This window comes from Perognathus longimembris, chromosome 5 (assembly GCF_023159225.1).
Source record: "Perognathus longimembris pacificus isolate PPM17 chromosome 5, ASM2315922v1, whole genome shotgun sequence".
Classification (NCBI taxonomy): domain Eukaryota; kingdom Metazoa; phylum Chordata; class Mammalia; order Rodentia; family Heteromyidae; genus Perognathus; species Perognathus longimembris.
Window position 1 is genome coordinate 40,015,669 of NC_063165.1, and position 25,504 is coordinate 40,041,172.

Here is a 25,504-nt window from a genome sequence, read left to right on the forward strand (position 1 = left end):
TCCTTTCCTCTCTCTATCTCTCTCTCTCCCTTCTTTCTTTTCCTTCCTTCCTTCCTTCCTTCCTTCCTTCCTTCCTTCCTTCCTTCCTTCCTTCCTTTTAGTATTTCTAAAAGTATCATGATATAAAGTTTTGAGATTTTGACAGTCTTCTTCTAGCTTTGATGCATTTAAACAAATTTCACATCTTCAAAAATATTTTATGACTGATCTTCTGTACTATGCTAGTAAGTACTTCTATAAAATCTATAGTCTAAATGTTGTGATGTCAAGCAAATTATTTTTATTGGCCACAAAGGGTGATGGATATAAGGGAGAAGCTAGGAGAAAGGAATACTTGAGACCTCAAATATGTGATTCTCCTACTTCTGTCTTCCAAATGCTGTGCCACCACATCTGGTAATGTTTTTGTATTTTAAGAATTTGAAATTAGAATGAACCAGATCTAAAAGTGGTTTATGTAGGAAATCACCTTACTATTGAAGATACTTGGAGAAAAAGGAGAGGGGAGAGGAGGGGAAGGGAGGTTTAAATAAGAGATTAATTACAGTTACAGTAGGGGTTGTGGATTACAAGAATAACCCAGAAGGATGCCTTCTATGGAAAGTTTGTATACATTTGGAGTGTGTTTATGTCACTGAACTAATATCACCCTTTTCATCCAACTTTTCTGTTTACTTGCTCTTTGTCTTTGCCCACTTCCTTCTCTCCTTTTCTCTCGGCCTCTGCGATCTGGGCCATCACACCAAACTATCCAGACCGGCCATTGTTGACTTGTTTGATCCACTGGCTGTTCCACTACCCTGTCCCACCACCTGCATGCCAAAAGCCATCGGATTAACGGCAACCTTCACAATCACTCTTAAGTTGTGCTGAGGCCCTAAGGCAGCACTGCAAAAGTGAAAGGTGATTCAGTAACAAATTCTTCCATTGTTCAGTAACAGCGAATGCTAACCAAAACCATCCACGTAAACAGAAGTAGAAAATCAGGGTGAAAATTTGAAACCTTCTTTGTAAGTGCATGTGTCATAATTTCTTCCCTGATCTGTTGTGGTTAGTCAAGTGTTGCTATTTTGCCTTACGTTTGCATTTAAAGCACTTTAGAAGTCTGGAAGAAAGGAAAAAACAGCATAAAGAAGGCCTCTATCTGAGTGACACTTTGCCTCGAAAGAAAACCACACCTTCCATCTCCCCACATTTCAGCAGTGCTACAATGGGGAGAAGCACCACCCCCAAGGTAGGACTGGAAGAACCGAGGGGTTCTTTTTCCTGAGTCCTCTCATTACATGCCAACATGCAAAGGTCTGGAAGGAAAAGGCTTATGATTATAAAGCATTGGATTTGCTGTGTGGCAGACATCATGACTAGCTTTTCTGTGCTATTCAGAGGATATTCAGATTACGTGTTCTGGGGGTGAAGAATGTGGTTTTGAGTATTTTCACCATCCCAGTTCACTTACCCGACAGGGCCCTGGAATAGCTGCACCCCAGATTTAGAAATAAGATCAGATTTAAACTCCAGTGTTAGGACTCCAGGAGTAACAGCCCCAGGTATTTGTTGGGCCAATTTCTACATATTTAACACTGGGTTTAGTCCTTTACGTGAGTAGCCTCCTTTTAATTAAATTTATTTATTTATTGTGGTGGTACTGAGGCTTGAACTCACACAAGTGGCTCCCAACCACTTGAGCCACACCTCCACTTCTGATGGGTTTTTTTTTGATGGCTCATTGGAGAGAAGAGTCTTACCAGCTTTTCTGCCTGGGCTGGCTTTGAGCCTCAATTCTCAGGTCTCAGGCACGAACCATGAGTGCCTGGAAAATAGTTTTACTGTAAAACTTAGCATCATTAAGGCACTAAGAATGTTTGCTGATTACTGTCTGATTTGTACATATGGATAAATGAGAGGTAAGAAGCTAAGTGACTAATGCCTGAGCCTTCAGCTAGTATTAGTGATTCTGAGATGGGAGCCTCTGAGAGTCAAGTCTGTGGCCTCCCTTATGCTTGTATGCCACAGGGTCATTTCAGAAACTTAGGAAAAGTCACATAAAGGAGAAGAAGATTCATTTTTTCTCTTTCTTTTGTTTCTTTTTGTTGTTGTTTTGTTTAGGCCAGTACCAGGGTTTGAACTCAGGGCTTCAAACTTGCTCAGCTTGCTTGTTGGGTTGTCACGTTACCACCTGAGCCATACCTCTAGTCCTGCTTTTTACTCATTATTTTGGACACAGAATCTTTCAGCCTTTCCTGCCCTTGGCCTAAAACAGTGATCCTCTGCATCTTAGCCTCCTAAATAGCTAGGATTGCAGGTATATGCCACTATCACCCAGCTTTAGAGGGAAATTCTTAATGCAGGCCCTTCTCCTTATCCTGAATTAAAGAATTTGTTTTCATTTATTTTATGTGGGTGTTTCAAATATGTTTTATTTATATTGATATTTAAAGCATCCTTAAACCAGCTTGGTATTAGTGTATTTCTCCAGTGTTCCATTTCTTGCAAAACTGGGGGTCGATGAAAATTGGTGCATTTGAACCAGTGTAGGTCTTCCTGGCCTATTGCATGCTGTGTATGCATTCCTGTCCCTGCATCTGCCCTCAGCTCCTAATGCATGAAGAACATTTGGCCCTTCACTCAGGTGACAATTTCTTCCCCCAACTTGTCTTCCCTTTTGGAATTGCTGTCATTGGAAGAGTGCTGCAATGTTAAGACTGCCTTGGGTTTCTTAGGAAGAACAGTGATTGGCCTTGGCTGCCCAACATTGACAAATGGGACATGATGACCTACCTTTTCAGTCCTCAATACTTAGGAGCTATAGAAACAGGGATGTGAGCATTTCCTGAAGGACCCTGTGGGGTGAAGTTTGCCTGAAGTGTTCCTTCCTGATTATCACAGGCTCACATGCCCCTGGGACAGAGCAACAGCTGTGGCAGCGTGCTCCCACACTCCCTGGCGACCATGACCAAAGACTCGGAATCTCGGCGAATGCTCAGAGGTATGTACCTTTCCATCACATATGGGTGGTCTTTTGTTGAACTTTAACATTTCTCAGGAATGGGGAGTAACAATAGAGTTGGGGAGGTTAGAAAGGGGATCAACTAAAGTCCTAAATTTTTACTCTTTTTCAACTTTTTTTTTTTTGTTTTGGTGGTGGTGATACTTGGGTTTAAACTCAAGGCCTTGCACTTGCTAGGCAGGGGCTCTACCACTAAGCACAACAGCTCAAGCCTTTTTTTGTGCTGGTTATTTTTAAGATATAATATCACTTCCTGCCTGGGCACACACCTAGACCACAATCTGCCTGTTTTAGGCTTCCCATCGTAGCTGGGATGGAAGACACACACTGCTGTGCTCAACTTGTGGTTTCTAAATACATTCAGGGATTGGATGGGCCAAAAGCCTTATCTCTGAGCAGGCTGAAATTCAGTTTTGACTGTTGGGCCTCTCTGCATGGTGCTGGGAGGGATAATCTTGGTTTCCTATTAAGAGGAAAATATGTATGTGTGTATGCATACACATATTCATATTATATAAATATACACTTACATTGGTATACATTAATATAATTATATACAATATAAAAGTGTATGTGTACATATATATAATATGTGAACACATGTGAATATGTCATAGATACTACTTGCAGGAAGTTTGTACATCATTACCAGAAATGGTTTGAGTATTGGAGATGGACAAGATGGTGCTCAGAACTCCAAAAGAATTCAAAACTAAGAAGTTAATGAAACCTATAGCATTTATGAGAGGTTTATAATTTGGAAGACAGGTTTTTACTTGTAATATTTAAATAAAATATATTTGATGGAAGTTCTCTTTTTTCTTAATTTCTTAGTAGGCTAAAAATATCTCCTCATTTTCCTAAATAATGAGCATCAATAAGTCTTTGTATTTAGGCTTTGATTTATCACTGTGAACATGTGAGTCGAGTCTTATTTTCTGTTGAAGCATTTTTCTCTTTAAAAAAAAATGCTATGAATAGGCTTCCTTTTAAATGTGCTTTGCCCATGGTCAAAGACATCAAAGCATGGCTTGGCCAGTGGAGCACACAAGGACATTGTGTGTATTCACATGCTTTGTGTGTTGTAGGGATTTATGGGGAGACTAAGCACTCAGGAAATGGGGAGGGACCACAGGTGATTGTACTCCCTTAAGGTAGAAAACAAGAAAAACTAGACCTTTGCACTAAATGGATGGATTTATCAAACTCTAGAGCTATTCACCTTATCCTGTAGGAGGATTTTTTTTTTTGAGGACATGGTGAATCTGAAGGAATATTTGATCTCTTAGGCTTTGAATCCATTTTTCTCTCAAATAAAGGAAGTCCTTACACTCATGTCATAAAGGAAAGCTAACTCAGTCTCCTAGCTCACTTAGGGACATAAGCTCCACAAACCCATCATTTGCCTTTGATTTATCTCTGTGCTCCTGTTCTTGATGTACACATCTTTTGTGTTCCCGAGAAGACTAAAGCTCTAGTCTTTGCTGCAGCTTTGAAACCGATGTTCTGTTCAAAGTTTCTCAGGACTCAGACGCGTTGGCTTCTGAGGAAACAGAGAACCATTATAGGTTTGCCAACACAGAAATGATTCTTCTGAAGCCAGCTTGCTGCTTTTGGCTTTTCCAGAGGAACAGTGATCGGGGACAATAATTCTTAGAGGCACAGCAGATGACAAAGCTGGCAGAATTTTGCATGAAGCCCTTAGAGGTGTCTCACTAGAGCTAGGTAAAATGAATCATTTACACATTTATAATTATTTTGCAGTATTTTGCATTTTTCATTCAAATAGCAAATGCAATTAAAACTTCAAGATTTGGGAGAAAAAAATGTACCTAGTCAATTTTCCTTGATTCAAACATTGATGTGTTCATTTACTTCTTATGTACACAATTAACTTCCATGCACCATTTTTTGCTGCTAATCACAATGGATGCATCAAGGATGATGGTGTAAGTACAGCCTTCCTCGGCACTGTTTGTATAGCACTGACAAAATGAGCCAGACCAACAAAGAAATTTGAGAGCAGAGTTGGAAGCAGAAAGATGTTGCAATGCTGACTGGCTTTTTTGTAGCTTGTTAACTACTTCCGAATGAATGCAATCTTTGTCCTTTTTTGTTTTCTTTGTTGTTAAATACAGGAAAGTCCAGGAAAGGTATGACAACCTCCTTGTGTGGTGTTTTTGTTTCCAGCAAATATTAAAAGGTTATTGTTTTGAGTCATCTTTAAGAAGTGGTCAGATTTTATGCTTTACTATGATAGATTTGTTAAGTCAAATCATGATTCCTTTTACATAATATGGAAAATATTGTCACACATTTGGGAGAAACACAATGCTGAGTGCAGCTGCTTGTGTTCTCCCGACAGCTGCACGGCTCTCTTGTTTTGGGTTTCTATGCCAGAGTCACACCATGCAGGAAATACAAAACATGGACTTAGAAGGATTGGTATCTACATAAGAAGAGTAGACATTGGGGTGTGCACAGGCTAAGTGTAAAACTGAATGCTCCTCCCTCACAAAGGCCGGGTAGAAATAAGTGAGGAGGGGGACAACTGAGATGAGGGAAGGATTTAAGAACCTTCTATTTATTCTTTCCATTTAAACCTATTTAATAAGAGTCAGTGCAGAGTGAAGAAGAGTTTAAATGACTGTCTTGAGTCTGTAGCATGGTTATGACTGAGGATGGGTAGTTATATATAGGATGTTAAATAAAACTTGTTATAAAATTCCATGGACTGTGCTTCAAATAACTGAATGGCATTTTTCAAACCTTGGCTCTTAAAAAGATTTGCTATTATCTGCTTGGAGGAAAAAATGAATTGTTTATCAGACATAAGTTTGTTTTTAGTGCTTTGGATTGTCTGGTTGATGAATATGTGTAAAAATGTTGCCTTGATAACAAATGTTTCTTTTTTTTAACTAACTATGCATGTATCATAAGGTCATTTAAAAAATTCCTCCAGTTATTCTTTTGAAACTTAGATTGAATGTAAAACTGTTAGCATTCTTCTGTGTTTTTCTGGTAATGTTAACACCATCAGAGACTGCATGTTGGAAGTACTACATATTTTTCTGTCCTCTCATCATCCTTTCTGATCTTGTGCCTTTTTCCCTTTCTCCATTATTTTCCTTCATTCCTGGCCTGTCCTGTGCCTTCACTCACTGTGGACTATCATTAGGAAGAATGAATTCCTCCGCAGGTGAGCTATGACAAACTGAATTGCCACAAGTCCTGGTTAGTTTCATTCTCAAGCCTAGGTTATAACTTTAAGTCATCTCATTTTCTATAATCAAGGCTGAGATAACTGTTGAAAAGCATGTGACATACAGTGGGATACATTGTCAAAATTTTACATACCTTACAGTGATTAATGCACACAGTACCTTTTGGGTCCAACTAGTCAGAATTCATAGAGAGACTGGCATTAGAAATAAGAAGACTGATAAGTTAACCTTGTGCATCTAAACTAATGGCTCTCTCAGGCAAGGATGAAAGTTGGTTTTGGTTTGTAGAGTGCGAGGAGATGAGCTATAGATATGAGGTCTTGCTTTACCAGTATTATAAACTACTCTCTTAAACAGCTATATTTATTGAGAATTTTCAAGGTCTTTTTAGATTTATAGTTGCTTTTATTCTGCTAAACATTATTCTGTTGATATAAAGAAAAATACAAACCAAACCCAAGTAGACTTAAGGAGAGGAAGGCTCTCCTTTTTTAAGTCCTTTCTTTTGCCTCACTCCAAACAGTAGATGCATTCCACTTCCTTATTTGGCCACTAAGATCTTTGGGATTTACAGATGAAAAGTGTATTCCATATAATGCCAATTTTGTGGACTAAATAAACTGTGAGTAGACTTCAAATCTTCCTCCTTGACAGAGTCATGAGCGTGGGGGCCTCGTTCTGTGGCTGCTTCCTGTCTGGAACTCCATCCAGTTCCTGCTTCCATCCCAGGTTCTTCTGTGTTCTTCCCTCTGTGGCAATTTCTTGTGCCTATGGATGACCAAGCAGAGCCCAAAGCCCAGAATCACATGGGTGCAAGTCCACGGATGCCGAAGTGAGGTCCTTGCCCCTGGTATTACGCTGTGACTGGAGGGTGGATGAGGCATTCCCTCTGCTTCCCAGTTCCAATGCGAGAACACAGGTCTTGGGATGCATTTATAGGTATTTCCCAGTGGACGTTTTAGCAAGGGTTTACTTTAGTATAATAGGAGAAAGTAGGGATAGAGCATTTACTGCCTCCCTCACAGAAGATAGGGGTTTAGGATTCAAAATGACAGCTGTTACCTGCTGCCTTTATTGTTTTTGAGATGGGGGAGTGGGGATGCATGTGGTCATGTCTGTCTAGCCACCTTCACCATTAGGCAATGGTTCCGGGTGGGTAAGATGGGTGAAGCCCACCAAAAATAGCAGAGAACCTTCCAGACTCTCTTTTGCCAGACATACCTTTCATTCTTTCAGTCTTCACTCATTTGTAAAGAGCTTTCCAGATTTTTTTTTTTTTACCATTTCAAAGAAGAAGATGGATTTAGATAGCTCATCCTGTATCTCCTCATCTTGTAATTTATCATTAGGAAAGAGATATGCTAGGCAGGGGGATGGTTATATGCTTTTCCAGTTTACTTGTTTGGATCCTTAAGGCAAACCTCCCATCACATTGGATCTAGGGGAGATGGAAATCCTGCTTTTGATAGATAGGCTCCTTAGCCACAGGTGCTGTCAGTTAAGTTACTCAGACATGTAAGGTGCTTTTCCTGCTACCAGAAAGATGAGAACTTTGTTACAGATGTAGAGGCAAACCTCAACCCACAGTAAGTTGGTGTGGTATGTTGCCATACCCATTGGGGCTTTTCCTTGTGCAGCCTGACAGATGCACTCATTGTAGTTGGCTGTCTCACTCACGTAAGGTCATTTTCTTATTGTGTGGTCTTTTTGAAGAATACAAAACAAATAGAAACCACCACTGTGGAAGATCTGAGAGGCAGGGCATATATGCACTTACTTGAAGAAAAAAGTGGTCACTATCTTTCTGCTCTCCTCAGAAAGTATTAGTTAACCCCTGGGACTGGCTTTTCCTTGTTGTGGAAAGCTGAGGAGGTGGTGGCCAGACATAAGTCATTGCCTGGGATGTAATTCTTTACACTATCTTTGAGGGATTTCTTTTTCTTTTTTATATTAGAACAAGAAAATGTCCCCATGTAGTTCTTCCTAAAGTGGAAGTTTTCTGTGCCACAGCTTTGAAATCACAAGGAAATATTCACATGTAACCTTTAAAAACAGTTTCTGTGTTTTTCTTCATAATGGGTATTTGGAAACAGTTTGAAATAGCAATTAATTTCAAAGGTTCAACTATAAAAAGTAAATTATTTTGCCTTTATTTTTTTAAAAAGGCACAATGCTTAGGAAGACACTGGCTTTATGTAAGCTTTCTGCACCAATCATTTCTTGAAATGGTTTTATTGAACCAAAACCCAAAGTCACTTTCAAATAAAGAAGAGACAGTAAAGAACAGAGAAGAACGATTGTTTTACATTGCAGCCAGGGGAAGACAGCATTTCAGTAGACCCTCAGCCATCTTCTGAGGTACACCCTTGACTTTTGAATAGAGAATATTGGAGGGAGTGGATGAGAAAGGGATGAATTATCAAAACAGTTCCAAATCACAAAAGTCACTTAGTGGACCATTATCCCAGACTTTGTCCTTGGAGACATTCCAGAGCAATTGTTACCAGGTTATTGCAGTAACAACATAATCAAGATGGTCTTCCCAAATACTGGCTCTCTTCTGTAAGATAAGAAGACCTTGCCAGTGGAAGGGGAAGTTTGCCTTCCACACAGATGCTTATCAGTGAATTTCCTATTTCCTGAAGCCCAATGTGAATGCAAAGAAACTTCAGCAAAGTACAGAGAAACAGAGTTGGGGAACTTTCTGTTAATTCACAAGTCTAAGCTAAAGCATCTTTTAGGCTGGCCTATTACATTACTACTAATGATACTCTGTCCACTCTCCCGCTGTACTTTTGTTTTGTTTTGGTTTTGGGGTTTTTTGTTGTTTTGTTTTTTGTTATTGTTGTTATTTTTTGCCAGTCCTGGGCTCAGGGCCTGAGCACTGTCCCTGGCTTCTTTTTGCTCAAGGCTAGCACTCTGCCACTTGAGCCACAGTGCCACTTCTGGCCATTTTCCATATAGGTGGTGCTGGGGAATCGAACCCAGGGCTTGATGTATACGAGGCAAGCATTCTTGCCACTAGGCCATATTCCCAGCCCCCGATGTACTTTTATATTTTGCATCATACTTTAGCTAAGTGATATGTGGCCTTAACATATATGTGTTTGTAATTTATAATGGCAGATCATATAAAGGAAACTTTAATTCCAGAAATACATTCATCTGAAATATCACAGTTTCACTTAGATTTCTAAAACCACTCCAAACACTAATGGCACAAAACTCTGTATGAAGCTAGAAGTGCTTTATGGGAATTGTGGTCCAATAGTGTTTCGTTAAAGCATCATTTAATCAATTGCTGAGGAAGCAATTGATATGTATATATTGTTTGGAATTACTTCCCTTCTTCTGTCCTTGACTTGCTTTTTGACTATTTTATTGCTAATTAAAAGCCTCATGGAAAGGTAGATAGAGCACAAGAGAAGAGGCAAAATTGAAATAGTTTAATTGTAAAGTCTTAATATCCCTGGCTTTAACTCCCAGGGTAATAGGACTGGTTTAGGTAAAGATTTCTTTTATCAAGGAGAAGTAAATTATAAAGAAAATAAAATCAATTAGTAGGGGATTTGTTTATGGGTATCAGCCCTGCTTTCTGAATGACAAGAAAATATGACAAGAAAACTGAAAAGTAGACAACTGGATTTGTAATGCCTAAATCAGCTATCAGAGAGCAGGCCACAAGGTAAAACCCATTGCCTAATGTTGCAAAGAACCAGGATAAAGAAAAGGCCTGAACTTACAGTGCTTTTGATCCTATTGACGTTTATGTTTTCAAACAGTATGACCAGCTATTGAACAGGTGACTGTTAAGATGGGAAAAGGACACTTGTATGATACACAGTGAGGCAGAGGAGGGGTGACCATTGCAACCCTTTGAAGAGTAGATAGGGCTGAATCTTTCAAATGAGTGATTGGTAGAGAATTTGCTGGGGAGGAAAGGAGAGAGGGAAGGAATATGGGAAGGAGGAAGGAGGGAGAGAAAGAGAAACAGAGAGAGACACAGAGACAGAGAGTGTGACAGAGACAGATACAGATAAGCAAAGAGGGACGGGGGGAGGGGGGAGAGAGACAGAGAGCTCTAGGCAGGCAAGCAGACAGAGGAAGAGTCAGAAAGAATGAAAGCAGTCAGGATCCCAACCAATTAGTCAGAACAATATGAGACACACTTCACTCAACTCCTGTAACTAGAACGCTCCACTAGCTGTTTAATGGCCGGATTGAGCACTCCTGACTCCTGACATGTGAACTACATTGAAGAAGTGGTTAACCTATGACTGGCTGTTGCTTGCTCTCGGCATGATTTTGCCTTCACTTGGAGGTGGCTCTCTGAACGGATTCAAGGCTTTTCCTTGGGTTTCTGGTTCATTTTCTTTTGAGTTTGGGTGTGTACTGCTGTATTATTCATAGTTGAACTGCTAAGTTGTAGAAATGGGATAAAAGTGTGCCAAATGTCCCCACCATCACACAGATGCTCACGAGACCATTTCTTCAGATCTCTTGCTTGCTGCTTCCTTTGATCTGCTTGGCTTCAAAACAAAGTGGAGCAAAGGCCCCAGTTTCAAATGCAGATGTTTGGGCTGGGGATATGGCCTAGTGGCAAGAGTGCTTGCCTCATATACATGAAGCCCTGGGTTCAATTCCCCAGCACCACATATATAGAAAACGGCCAGAAGTGGCGCTGTGGCTCAAGTGGCAGAGTGCTACCCTTGAGCAAAAAGAAGCCAGGGATATTGCTCAGGCCCTGAGTCCAAGGCCCAGAACTGGCAAAAAAAACAACCCTCAAATGCAATGTTTCTGGTTGCTGTATTGAGTCTGCAGACTTACAAGATTCTAAGCCTGATCATGTATTCATATTTAAGTATGTGTGACTCTTTCCTTAGGTTATCATCACCAGCTGATGAGTGACGGACAGAGGCAGAAATCTGAATTCTACAACCGCACAGCCTCAGAGTCAAATGTCTACTTGAATAGTTTCCATTACCCAGATCACAGCTACAAAGATCAGGCCTTTGACACGCTGAGCCTGGACAGTTCAGACAGCATGGAGACCAGCATCTCTGCCTGCTCACCTGACAATATCTCTAGGTAAGGTTTATCGAGGGGTGGAAGTTCTGCTTTAGAAAAGCCCCCTCTGGCTTCCCACATGAACTCATCAATTTGAGACAATCTATGTATACAAACCCAAATTTCTAAGACACAAGATAGGATTCAGAAGAGGATAGAACATTAAGAAGACTTCAAAATGGTATTGTTTGGCTGGGCAAGGTAAAGCTTGTCTGTAATTCCTACTACTCCAGAGGCAGAGGTAGGAAGATTGCAGTATGAGGCTAGCCTGAGCAAAAGCAAGAGACCCTCGCTGAAAAAAAACAAAAAGGTCAGAGGGCAGATACCGGTGGTAGAAACTTGGCTAGCAGTCATAAGGCCGTGAGTTCAATCTCCAGTACTGTCAGGAAAAAAAAAAATAATGTGTAGTCATTTAAAGCATATTTGACCTGGCCAATCAGATATTATATGGTTCATTTTTCCACTTTATCTTATTTCTTTACACTTGAAATTTGATATGCTATGCTTCAAAAATGAGATACCCTTGTGAGTGGACTCCAAGCTCCATTTGTGCTGCTTTTGATTAAATTAAAGAAATCATTTCCAGTGGAATCAAATCTTCAGAGGTTTCCTCATTCTTGTGCCTTGGGTAGAAAGAAAGCCTTAGTTAGCTATTCTGTATATTAAAAAAAATTTTTTTTAAGGCGTTAGTTGTTCACATTGGCATTCAGATGCTAGGGCAAGCAAAGTCAGTGTTAGGCAATTAGAGCCAAAGTTGCATCTAAATCCAAGCAGGTCCTAGGGTTTCTCCACTCTGGAGGTCTACCAATGAATGTCCCAACCCCTGATCATAAAACCAGAGCCAGATGCTGCCTTCCGTCCTTCCATCTCCTCTAGGGCTTCTTATTGATGAGAGAGGGTCAGCACCTCTCAGGTCTCAGTGTCTTTGATCATACTTGTTAATATATCAGGGTATGAGAGCCCAAGATCAAAGCTGACCAACACTAATAAAGGCAACACAAATGGTAGCTTTCACTTCAGATTGCATTTAGAGGACTATTCTATAACACAGCCCAGCATTTTAAGCAGAACAGAGATTTTTATTTTTACCAGTCCTGGGACTTGAACTCGGGGTTTGGGCACTACCTTTGAGCTTCTTTTGCTCAAGGCTAGCACTCTAGCACTTGGGCCACAGCACCACTACCATTTTTTTCTGTCTATGTGGTACTGAGGAATTGAACCCAGGGTTTCATGCATGCTAGGCAAGCACTCTACCATTAAGCCACATTCTCAGCCCTTGTGATTTTTCTAAACCTAAAACTTAGTGAAATTCAAACTATTTCCAAATCCATTGTGGACTTAAGACATATATATCTGATGCTACAAATACATAACTTTGTGATATAATTTTGTTATATTATCTGACCTCCAGCCATATAATACTTTCAGCTTTCTTCATTAGACCAATGATAATTATCCCTATTCCATCCAAGAAGTCAGGCATTACCAAGGAAGAAGAGTAAGATTCCTGCACAAAAATCTAAGATTTAAAAAAAAATTCTTGTTAGCTAAAGAGAACAGAACTCACCCTTTTGAACCTCACCCAATAGCTAATAAAAATGATAAGAAGAAACCACTGTTTTCTCTTTCTCAGGAGAAAACACCTTGCTGAAAATAGGCCAGAATAAGATCATGCATTATGGAGCACAGCTTCATTGTTAAGCTTGTAAGAATCCGGTCTTCCTAAAACAGCCCCTGTTGTCCAGAGTGGGCTTTGTAATGCGGCCAACAGTACTGACTTTATTACCCACATGTCCTGTGTTACTGTACATTCATCTCTTCAAAAACAGTCTTCCTATAGATTTGAATCACCCTAGCCTTCATTTGATCAGGTTACCTATAATCAAGCAGACTCTGCTTATTTATTTTTATGTACACTGTGTGTGTGTGTGTGTGCCAGTAACTGGGACTTGAGCTCAGAACCTCACTCTTTTTTATTTAGCTTTGTCCATTCACAGCTAATGTTCTACCACATAAGCCATGCCTCCACCTTTTTAGCTGATTAACCAGAGAGAAGAGTGACTTGAACTCTTCTGCCCAGTCTGACTTCAAATCTTGATCTTCAGATCTCAGCATTCTGAGTAGCCAGGAATACAGCCACTGGCACTTTTCTCCTTGTTTAGGTCTTTTTCACCATGTATTTTGATTCCCCGGAATCCTTTTGTGTAGGTGGGGGCTGCTCACAAAACTGGTCATGTGCTAACCATGGCTCCTTACAGGAGTCATTTTTCAATTATATCATTGTTTAGTAAAATGGTCACATGTATAAAGTCATGATGGAAAGACCTGGAGGAGACACATTCCCAAGAGAATAAAATGACATCAGACCCTGGTGTCATTTGCATCGAACTTTATTTTGGGTCTTGGTGGTCTAATCTGTGGATCTTTAAACTAATAGATATCTCCCATGGGTTACCCTTGTGAGACCTTGAAGGATGCATTTGATTTTGGCTTATTTCTGAGAAAAGCCATTCACACTAGTGTTGTTTTGCTAGCTTATTTTTGTCTCCTTAATGGTGGTAGGTCAATGCCACTTACAATTTGCCTCTTCAGGTCAATGACTTGCTAGTAACATCCTTTAAAATGTGTACGCTTGGATTTTGTCATCTACCTACGTTGTTCTTGTGTGTGTGTGTGTGTGTGTGTGTGTCTGTCTGTCTGTCTAAGAGAAACAGAGAGAATTTACCAGTCTGAACCAATATTCTTAGAAGACCTTTTTATTGATTCAGTGCCAGCACTTCCAATATCGCCCGGATAGAAGAAATGGAGAGACTGTTGAAACAGGCTCATGCAGAAAAGACCCGGCTGCTTGAATCCAGGGTAAGCCTGTGTCTTCACCCCAGCCTGTGTCACTGGTATAGGGAGCCTGGGCCCTGCTATCAGAAAACACCTCTCCTTTAAGAGCTGGAACTAGTGCAGTGACCTGGAAGTCACTCAGCCTTTCTCAGTCTCCTTTCTTTCCTAAAAAGTAAAGGCAGGCCTTTTGAAGTCTTTTCACCATTTTCCATCACTTGAGAATTGTGTTGGCATAGACTATGTAGTGTTGACATAGACTGAAATGAATGTTTTGTACTGTAGTTTGCCTGTGATGGCTGCTTTGTGATTTTGCCAAGGAATAGGGAAGAATGGTGTGTCTTTATGCCTTCTCCCTTCCTTCCCAGCTTGTGCTAACTGCACTATTTTAATAGTTTAAAAGTCCATGCTATTGTTGTCTGTATTTAAAGGCAAAATCAGAGCTTCCTGAAGAATCCCCTAAATGCCTTTACATCCTGCCCCAAGGGCACCTCCTTTCCTCTCCTAACTTCCCTTGTACTTCCTCTGCAAACTTCAGCCAAGAAGCTTTGCAGAGCAGCAGCAGGAATTGGAGGGACCTATGGCCCTCAGGTAGAACAGCACAGTCCTAAACCAGGCTGAACTTCATGACTAGTGTTGGTGACACTTTGGGAGGCTTTTAATTAAGAATGGGCTGTAGTTACTGGTACAAAATGATGGCATTTAATCATAAGCTAGATCTTCACTGAAGACTAATATTGAAGTGTTAATTAAATATAATCATTGCACATCCGTGTGTAGTGGAAAGCTATGCTCAAGGCAATTATGAGATTTGTTAGCTTTTGTTATATATCTAAGAGGCTAGAATGCAAACCAGAAATCATCCAGAGAGAATTTTGATTTGAGTATTAGTTGGAGTCCTTGAAGTATGTCTTAAAGTAATCATTGTTGTGCATAATAATTTTTAGGAACGGGAAATGGAAGCCAAAAAACGAGCTCTGGAAGAAGAAAAACGGCGCCGAGAAATCCTGGAAAAACGTTTGCAGGAAGAAACTAGCCAGAGGCAGAAGTTAATTGAAAAGGAAGTCAAAATAAGGGAGAAACAAAGGGCACAGGTTTGTCTTTTAATTTGAATTCATAAGCGTGGTTTGCCCCCTAGTGGTCATTTCAGAGAAGACAGGCATGCTATGTCTGGATGTCTTCCATACCCATCAAAGGTACCCACCCCTAAGGCCTTCTTCCTTATAGACCCATTAGCAACTGGCAGACTAAAAGAAAAATGTCTGTTCAGTTATGAGTGAGTGTATTTCACAGCTTCTAGGTAGCTATCAAATGACACTACCCACAGCAGCCTGTTGGTGAGAGAAACTCTTTTTTTCTTATTCTTTGTCTAAATTACATTTGAAGGAATATATTTTAATGGCTTTCAAAATGTCACTGTATTGGCTGCTGTAAACAAATGCAATGCCTAAGCTGTAGAAATCTGTCTCTCTCCCATTCCCTCCCTATCTTCTAACTCTCTGTCTTCCTCTCTCTTATCCTCTCCCTTTCTCTTTCTCACTTCCCCCTGTCCCTACTGGTACTGAGGTTTGAACTCAAGGCCCCACGTTCTTGCTTGGCTTTTTTGGCACAAGCCTATTACTTGAACTATATCTCCACTTCCATCTCTTTGTTGGTTAATTGCAAATCAATTTCTCAGCTTAGTCTGCCTGGGCTGGTTTCACACCACAATCCTTAGATCTCAGCCTCTTGAGTAGATTGAGCCATTGATGTTTACCTTCCACTCCAGTTTCTTGATCGGTTGGCTAGTGTTTTGGTGGGTTTTTTCCCCATTGTGTAACCATGGAATTGTCAGAGGGGTCCCCTTTTCTACCCCAGTCCACAGTCCACATGTTTCCTCAATCGCTAAACTCAAGGCAAATTCAGGAAAAACCCTCATTGATTTAATTTCCTATCTTGGTCATCATAGATTTGTAATGTCTCTCCTTGTTACTATAGCTTCCTACATGATACACAGTTTTTCTAAAGACAAAACAGAAAAAAATAAATTTTTATTTAAAACAACAAAAGTAAAATGTTGAATATGGCACAATTTGAAGCCCACATCAGCTTCATCAGAGTTAGCTGGTACACTCAGAGGCAACGGAATCATCACATGATCCTTCCTACTCGTGGCTGTTTGACAGTACAGACCTTGGGGACTGTCTTTGTGTGTCCTGCTTATAATCAAGTCCCACAGGTAAAACACTGAGTAAAAATGGAACATGAAACTTGTTCATTTCATGCATTAACCCATCCTCTGCCAAATTCTTAGTCTTTGGTAACAGTCATCAGTGCCTCTTTAGTATCTAAAGAAGCCAAACCAAAAAGCAATTTTAAGCTGGGCCCTAGTGGCTCCCTCCTGTAAACCTAGCTACTCAGGAGGCTGAGACCTGAGGATCATGATTCAAAGCCAGCCCAGGGGGGTGGAAAATCCCATTAAGACCCTTATCTCAAAACCCAGAAGTTGCTCTGTGGATCAAGTGAAAGAGTACTAACTTTGAACACAAAGAGGCTCAGAGGTAGCACACAGGCACTGAGTTCAAGCCCCATAACCAACACACACACACACTCACACACACACATACACACACACACACACACACACAGAGTTTTAATACTGATTATTATAAGTTTGCCTTCCAGTAGGTGATTAGATCATTTTTCCCAGAACAAAAGGGTGGAGTTATTTACAGGATAAAATAAACACATCTTAGAAATAACACCTTTGGTGATATGTGGTTTTTAAATTAGACAAATTTTGGCCTTTACCATTCACAAAATGAAAGACACCCAAGTCCATCCGTTTGACTTCCAGTCCTGAACAGCTCATGATACTAGATCCAGCTATGATGATGCCACAGCTAACTTTAGCTTCTTTTTTCAAAACATACGTCTCTGCCTTCAATTTCTATCAAAATCACAAGAGCTGATAGAAAGCTAATGTTTACAACTTTCAGAGCCCTCATGGGGTCTCTGCTTATTCAACAGTGTTCAGTCAACCATGTAAGTCTGGAATTACTTAAGAAGAGCTGTGGTTAAGTTGTAGTCAGAGAATTCTTGGACACTTCCCAGTCGTAGAGTCCTGTGTGCATGGAACAACCCAGACAGCTTCATGCTTCAGTTCCCTGCATTTGTCAAATGCTAAGTATCTCTCTGAAATGAACAAAATGGCATTTTTTTCCATGGTCTTATTTTCCGATCTTAAGGAATAGAATCCAAAAGCCTGAGTTAATCCACCCCTCCCCACACTATAGTATGCTACTCAAAATTATCTGCTTCTTAGTCTTGGTACATGTACCACAAGCTCCCTGAATGACAGTGAGTTCCTGCTTCTAAACATCTGTGACCTGAGAGCTCTAGATGGCATGCCTTTTGCGCTTTTCCAGGCTCGTCCTTTGACACGCTATCTTCCTGTCCGGAAGGAGGACTTTGATTTGCGCAGCCACGTGGAGACTGCTGGCCACAATATTGACACCTGTTACCATGTGTCAATCACAGAGAAGACCTGCCGAGGCTTCCTTATCAAAATGGGTGGAAAGATTAAAACTTGGAAAAAACGGTGGTTTGTTTTTGATCGGAATAAACGAACATTTTCATATTATGCAGGTGGGTGATAAAAAAATTGAGCTGATATGTTCAAATTTATTACAAAGCAAGTACATTTAAAATTCACTATACCTATAGTCCCTATTATTTGAGAATCTAGGAGAAAAGGATCATTGAGCCCAGCTTGAGTCCAGTCTGAGCAATATGGTAGATACCCATACCAGAAAGAAAAATAGAAACAAACTCTAGGGAACAGACACAAAAAAGAAATATATGAAATAGAAATTCAGTATAAATAGGTTGGACATAAAAAGTTAGTGGAGTTATTAGCTTCATTGATGTACATGATTTTATATTTAGATTATATAGTTTAAGATGAGGAATTTCTTTTCTACCCAAATCAAAATCATGGTAGTTTAAGCAATATGAATTAAATTGCTCAGGATGCATTGTCCACATAAACTGACACGTTGAATTAAAACCCCTTTATATAACTACTTAAAGATAATTTTTTTACTACTTATTTATTGTCAAAGTGATGTACAGAGAGGTTACAGTTTCATACGTTAGGCCTTGGGTACATTTCTGTACTGTTTATTACCTCCTCCCTCATTCCCCTCTCCCCCCTCTTAAAGATAATTTTTAAAAAGCAGAATAAGATGAAATAAAAATATGATTAGTGTATTCAAGTGCTGAAATAAACTACAGTTCATATATGTATTAAACAGAATTTTGCATTTTTATTTATTCGGAATTTTTTCACATTAAAATATTGCCAGAGGAGTTCTACTACTTATTATTTGTTTCTATATGTTCTATTTAAATCCCATTATGATGAAGCTGCTTGGGCTGAGAGTGACAGTAGGCCTTGATAGTAAATTGTGGTTTGTCAGCTACAGTTGGTCTTTCAAATATATAAACAAAACGTTGCACTGTGTCCAACCCTGAAGACCATCGCACCCAAAATGTTGATAGTAAAAGCTTTAAAGACCTTCAGACTAGTCTGCCGTGTTCTTCTATATATTTCTTTTCTGTGAACTTCATTTTGTCATCAGTCAGCCATGTGGCTACCTTTGTCTCACCTAAGTCTGTCTGGCCCATGGAAATGCCTTTTCCAAAATCAACCTTACAGCAATGGGTTTCCTTTAAAATTTTATCTAAATAGCGAACCATTTATTGGGATCTGAAAGACTATTGATATCTTATAACACGTGAAAATTATATTTCATCAGTTTTTTTTTTTAATCATTTGCATGTAACTAACCAGCAAGACCTAGGTGACAAATGCTGCCCAATTGATTCTCTTCAGGGCCATCACCCATTGGGGCTGCACTTACCCCCCACACCCCACCCTTCCACTTTAAATACTAACAAGTTCAGGTCCAAATGAGTCCCCACCAAGTCCTTGCACAGCTCAGGCTGTCTCAGACCCTCAGCTTGTCTACAAAGTCAATGGCCTTATCTGTGCTCACAGCTTTTGTGTTGTGCTGGAGCCTGGTGGCCTTGACCTGCAATCCATTAACTGGGAAGATTCTCTTGAGGAGAGTCTCCTGCTGAGGCTCCAGAAGCTTGTATGTAAATGGAAGGGATAATGCTGTTGAGAGACAGAATGACTGGCATTGTTTCCTCAGTGCATAGCAGCATTATTGATCTCTTCTAAGGCTTTGAGACTGCTTTGTCAACCAGCAAAATGTCCTGCAAACAAAAGCTTTGTTTTCCAGTTTTCTGCCTGCTTGAAACTGCCATTTACTTTCATCTCCAGATTTTAGTTTACACCTGTTTGGAGAACACAAAGTATTACTGTATTCTCATGAATGACTACAGAATCTTATCCAGTAATTGATAGATACACGGACCTGCTCCGTCACTGAAACCAGCTGGATTCCTCTGAATATGAACTGAAGCAATATTTCCCAAGGAAGAGCAAATGCAAACACACAAAATGATGGTCCATGGCCCATTAAGTTAGGGAGATGCTGAGTTCATTGCAATTAAATATACTAAATCTATTTTCTGTGGAATTATTCTAGGCCATTATTTTTCAAAGTAGCTTCTAACCATTATTGGGAAAAAGTAGGAAATTCACTTAGTTAAAAAAAATTCAAAATATAGCCAGGCACTACTCGTTCATGCCTGTAATACTAGGAAGCCAGCCTGGGCAGGAAAGTCTGTGTTTAGAAGTAAAGCCATGATTCAAGTGATAGAGCAAAAGAAACCCTGAACAAAAGAAACTAAGGGACAGTACCTAGGCCCTGAGTTCAAGTCCCAGAACCTACACAAAATAAGATTCAATATATAAGAAAATGTATATAGTGGAAGGTCATATCTCTTTTCTATCACAGAAATTCTGACTTTATTCCCCCATCAAGGCTGAAGTGTTCTTTCAGATTTCCTGTATTCATTTTTATGTTTTTCATTACATATAATATAATGTGTTTGTTATATAATCTAATATACAATATTATATAAATGTAATTAATAATTGTGTTATAATATATGTGTATGCATCTACTGTATACATGTATATATATACTTTTTTTCTTTTATGCAGCTTGGGGCCAAAGTTATTCAATCTGCTCATACCCTATTTTACATAACCATATCTCAGGATTGTTTTTTATTTTGTTTTTTTTTGAAACAATGTCTCATAGTTATTCATACTGAGCTGGAACTCGGTATAAAGCCCAGAATGGTCTCCAGCCCAAGATCTTCCTGCCTCAGCCTCCCTGGTGCTGAGATGGCAGGTATCCACCACCATGCCCAGTTTAAGATTATTTTCTGGGCTAGGAATATGGCCTAGTGGCAAGAGTGCTTGCCTTGTACACTTAAAGTACTGGGTTGGATTCCCCAGCACCACATATATAGAAAATGGCCACAAGTGGCGCTGTGGCTCAAGTGGCAGAGTGTTAGCCTTGAGCAAAAAAAAAGGAAGCCAGGGACAGTGCTCAGGCCCTGAGTTCAAGGCCCAGGACTGGCAAAAAAAACAAAAACAAAATAAGATTATTTTCTTCTAAGAATATATAGAAACATCTCAGTTGTTTATACAGATTCAGTTGTGTCTGGACTTATATGCTCAAGGCTAGTGCTCTACCACTAGCTATGGCTAGTGCCATAGCTCCACTTCTGGCTTTTTAGTGATTCATTGGAGATAAGAATCTCATGGACTTTCTTGTCCAGTCTGGCTTTAACTTAAGATACTGGTATTTCAGCCTCTTGAGCAGCAAGGATTACAGGCCCAAGTCGCCATTGCCTGGCTGTAAAAGTAATCTTAGACAACAAAATTTTGAAGTGGAATTTTTGAAAGGATATTTGCACCTTGAAATTTTCTTGTTTTACCAGTCACCTTCCAAAAAGGGCTGTCGTTTATTGTTACAGTAGTCTCTTTTGCTGCCTCTGCACCCTGTACTTTTGCAATTCTTGACTATTCCTTATGATCCTTGCAGGGCTGGGAATATGGCCTAGTGGCAAGAGTGCTTGACTCTTATACATGAAGCCCTGGGTTCGATTCCCCTGCACCACATATACAGAAAACGGCCAGAAGTGGCGCTGTGGCTCAAGTGGCAGAGTGCTAGCCTTGAGCAAAAAGAAGCCAGGGACAGTGCTCAGGCCCTGAGTCCAAGGCCCAGGACTGGCAAAAACAAAACAAAATAATCCTTATGATCCTTGCAAAGTTTAAATCATAAAAGAACCAAGAGGATGACCATGTAGTAAAGCTTAAAAGGTTTGGTTGTTTTGTTTTATGCTTTGTGTGGTAAACTGGATAAAGTCTTTAGAAATGGAATAGAAAATACTGCATTTGAAGACATAATTATTGGCATTTCAAACCTCTGTTTCAATTTTATGGGGGAAATCAAGAATGCTACACAGTTTTACAGGAAAGAAATACAAGTAAAATATAGATCAAAAACACACTTGGAACCTGGGTTCGATTCTCCAGCACCACATATATAGAAAACGGCCAGAAGTGGCACTGTGGCTCAAGTGGCAGAGTGCTAGCCTTGAGCAAAACGAAGCCAGGGACAGTGCTCAGGCCCTGAGGCAAGCTCCAGGGATGGCAAAAAAACAAAAAACAAAAAATAAAAATAAAAACACTAAGGGAGGCTATTGCTGTAGAATCTGTACTTTCAGTGCTCAGGCCCTGAGTCCAGTCCCCAGGACTGGAAAAAAAACAACAACCAAAAACCACACTTGGAAATATTTATTACATCAGACCTAAGTATTGTAATAGTTTTCTGACACAGTCTTAGAGAATGTGTGAAAATAATGTACCAATGTACCAATAATATTTGTATTTTGAAGGTTAATTGGACAATCTGAAGTTGTTTTTTTTTTTTGTTTTTTTTTTTGGCCAGTCCTGGGCCTTGGACTCAGGGCCTGAGCACTGTCCCTGGCTTCTTCCCGCTCAAGGCTAGCACTCTGCCACTTGAGCCACAGCGCCGCTTCTGGCCGTTTTCTGTATATGTGGTGCTGGGGAATCGAATCTAGGGCCTCGTGTATCCGAGGCAGGCACTCTTGCCACTAGGCTATATCCCCAGCCCCAATCTGAAGTTTTGGGTGGACTTTTTTGTTTTTTGTTTATTTGGTTTTTTTGTTACCTGAACTAAGGCTTAAATTTTAGGCCCCATTCTGTTGCTCTGTTTATAACTGGCTCTCTACAACTTGAGCCATGTCTCTGGCTCCATTTCTGGGTGTTCTTTTGCCTGCTATAATTCACCAAAGAGTCTTGGAAAAAGTCATCTATTCTTTTGGGTTTAGAGCTGGAAATTTCATAGTTTTTGGTTTCTTTTTTTAAAAAAATACAACAGGACTACTGCATTAGCCTAGGGTTTTTTTTAATTGACTGCTAGATAATTTAAATCGTAGATTAATATTTTAATGATGATGATGAGCATGAAATTACAATTTCCTGCCTATCAGTGCTGATAATGTATTTAACATTCATCTATCTTTGCAGATAAGCATGAAGCTAAATTAAAAGGAGTGATATACTTTCAAGCCATTGAAGAAGTGTATTATGACCACCTCAAGAATGCTAATAAGGTAAACAGCAGTTTCCTAAATATCTACAATTAGAAGGCATAATTAAGTTAGCAAAATATTAGTTGGGATGTTAAGCACTTTAGATGTTCTGTTCTGGCATAACAGATTTGATCAGAATGGCACTGGGAAATTAACATTGAAATAAGTCTAATGGGTGAGTTTTCTGAAGCCAAAAAAAGTCCTGGTGAAATGAGAAAATAGTCTGGATATTTAGTTTGGGAGATGCTACCAGATGAATCTACAAGTGTTTGAAAAAAAAAAAAAAAAGCTGCCTTGTGGTTATGAATGGGTCTTGATTTAGTAGAACTTTTAATTTTAATTTATTTTTCTGTTGGTGCTGGGGGCTTGAACTCAGGGCCTCTCACTCTCCCTTGGCTTTCTCTGCTCAAGGCTGGCACTCTATCACGTGAACCATGCCTCCACCTCCCACATTCTGCTGGCAAACAGGAAATAAGATTCTCTTGGATTTGTCTGTGTGAGCTGGCACTCAGACCTCAGTCTCCTTTTTAGCTAGGGTTACAGTGCCCATAGGAGGATAATTATAAGGCAAAGAGTAGCAGCTACAATTTATTAAATACCTCTTATGAACTAGGTACTATGCTTTACATACTAGCCAGCAAGAGAATTAGGGAGTTCCCGGTAATATTTCTTTTCTAAAAGGTAAGAGAGATAGTCAATCTTGGGAAAAGTGTTGAGGGCAGAGGGGTAGGACTTACAGTAGATCAAAACTAGTATTTACATGAAAATATTTATCAGTGAAGACCTATTAAAAAAAGAAACTTTGGGCTAGGAATGTGGCCTAGTGGTAGAGTGCTTGCCTAGCATGCATAGAAGCCCTGGGTTCGATTCCTCAGCACCACATATACAGAAAAAGCCAGAAGTGGCGCTGTGGCTAAAGAGGTAGAGTGCTAGCCTTGAGCAAAAAGAAGCCAGGAACAGTGCTCAGGCCCTGAGTTCAAGCCCCAGGACTGGGGAAAAAAAGAAAAGGAAACTAACATGTCTGTGTTATTTAATATTCGAATTTCAAGATATTTGTTGGACACTCTTTTCCTCTTTGCTTTTCAGAGTCCTAATCCATTACTCACCTTCAGCGTCAAGACCCACGACAGAATCTATTATATGGTAGCCCCATCCCCGGAAGCCATGAGGATCTGGATGGACGTTATTGTTACTGGGGCGGAAGGTTACACTCACTTCTTACTGTAGTGAAATGAAGCAATAGTCCCACTTCAGGGCAGACTGCAATAACTCTAACAAAAGTGAAGCCATATTCAATCCCTGGTGGAAGATCCAACAGCCCCATCCCTTTAATTATATGCACTCAGAACTCTTTTCATATTGAGAAGGCTTTTATTAAAAAAGGACATATAATTCAAAGCTTAAGCACCAACAGCAAATGAATTGAAGCTTTCCTATGAGAAACACTATTTTGAGAAACTGCATCACTTCTACAACCATTTCTTATAACCTATTTTTTATCAGTGGATTGTGATTAAATCAACTAAACAGTTTACAAAATGTCTGTATATATGTACTTGGAGATATGGGAATATGTTCTCACCTAAATCACTTGGATTGACAATATTAGTAATCAAGTGGCTTTCTTTCTGTCGCTTTTCCTTCTCTTAGAAAGTAGTGTTTTATAAATAAAATATGGACTCGAAGGATGATTTTTTTTTTAGGAATTTTGCCTTAATTTTTCAAATAATGCACCAAAAACTAAAGACTTGGGATGACTTCTGTTTAGCAGTAGCAGTTTCAAGAAATGAACTTTACTGTGTTACTCTGTATTTTAAAATGATACTTTGATGTCATTAAGTGCCCAGGAAATTGCTCTGCTCTGTCATCTCCAGCATAAGCTACTACTGTGCCTGAATAGTAAACCACTTCTAGGTAAGAAGAAGATTAATCAGACACCTGTGGGCCATGTCTGTAAGCTTACCTACACAAGAGGCCAAAATCTGAAAATCACTGTTCAAAGTGAGCCCAGGCAGACAACTAGCCATCAAAAATCCAGATGTGGAAGTGCAACTCAAGTGGTAAAGTGATAGCCATGAATGAAAAAGCTAAGCGTTCCAAGTGTGAGGCCTTTGAGTTCAAGGTGGTTGGACTTTTGGGGGGGGGAGGGGGGAGGGTTATGGGTGTAGGGGAAAGCCATCTTAGACAACATTCTGTACACCATGCAATTTTAAGGTATTTGGTATTAATCTGTTTTGGTGCTGAGAAAGAAGGCAGACATAGCTAGTGTCCTTTAAACTGTCTGATTTCTCTTTGCTGTGAAGCACACCTGCCAATCACACTCTCACATACATTATGAAATCACATGTCTTTTCTCATCCAAGAACAGAACCATTAAAATATGTGTTCTCAGAAATGGTGTAGTCCGGGCTGGGGATATAGCCTAGTGGCAAGAGTGCCTGCCTCGGATACACGAGGCCCTAGGTTCGATTCCCCAGCACCACATATACAGAAAACGGCCAGAAGCGGCGCTGTGGCTCAAGTGGCAGAGTGCTAGCCTTGAGCGGGAAGAAGCCAGGGACAGTGCTCAGGCCCTGAGTCCAAGGCCCAGGACTGGCCAAAAAAAAAAAGAATAAAAGAAATGGTGTAGTCCTATAACAAGCAAGCAACATCAAAATTAATATTTTCTATTACATCTTATTATTTTGTCGGTTGTGGGGCTTGAACTCTGGACCTGGGTGCTGTCCCTGAGCTTTTCAGCTCAAGGCTAGTGCTGTACCACTTGAGCCCCAGTGCCACTTTCTATTAT

The 25,504-nt window shown here is 40.0% G+C and overlaps 1 protein-coding gene across 11 annotated transcripts in view; it reads left to right on the forward strand.

The window, feature by feature from the left end:
* Phldb2 (pleckstrin homology like domain family B member 2) overlaps nucleotides 1–25,113 on the forward strand; it is a 200,623-nt gene extending 175,510 nt beyond the window's left edge. For 6 of the 11 annotated variants that reach the window (XM_048346584.1, XM_048346585.1, XM_048346579.1 and 3 more), the window contains 9 exons: nucleotides 1,094–1,234; nucleotides 2,887–2,986; nucleotides 6,186–6,206; nucleotides 11,115–11,319; nucleotides 14,067–14,157; nucleotides 15,078–15,224; nucleotides 17,538–17,757; nucleotides 22,652–22,737; nucleotides 23,803–25,113. In XM_048346584.1, the coding sequence (XP_048202541.1) occupies nucleotides 1,094–1,234; nucleotides 2,887–2,986; nucleotides 6,186–6,206; nucleotides 11,115–11,319; nucleotides 14,067–14,157; nucleotides 15,078–15,224; nucleotides 17,538–17,757; nucleotides 22,652–22,737; nucleotides 23,803–23,943 (1,152 nt within the window). In that variant the 3' untranslated portion in view covers nucleotides 23,944–25,113. The remainder of the gene's footprint in view (nucleotides 1–1,093; nucleotides 1,235–2,886; nucleotides 2,987–6,185; nucleotides 6,207–11,114; nucleotides 11,320–14,066; nucleotides 14,158–15,077; nucleotides 15,225–17,537; nucleotides 17,758–22,651; nucleotides 22,738–23,802) is intronic. The other 5 variants (XM_048346577.1, XM_048346582.1, XM_048346581.1 and 2 more) reach the window with 3 other exon arrangements.
* Nucleotides 25,114–25,504: the final 391 nt, after the last annotated feature.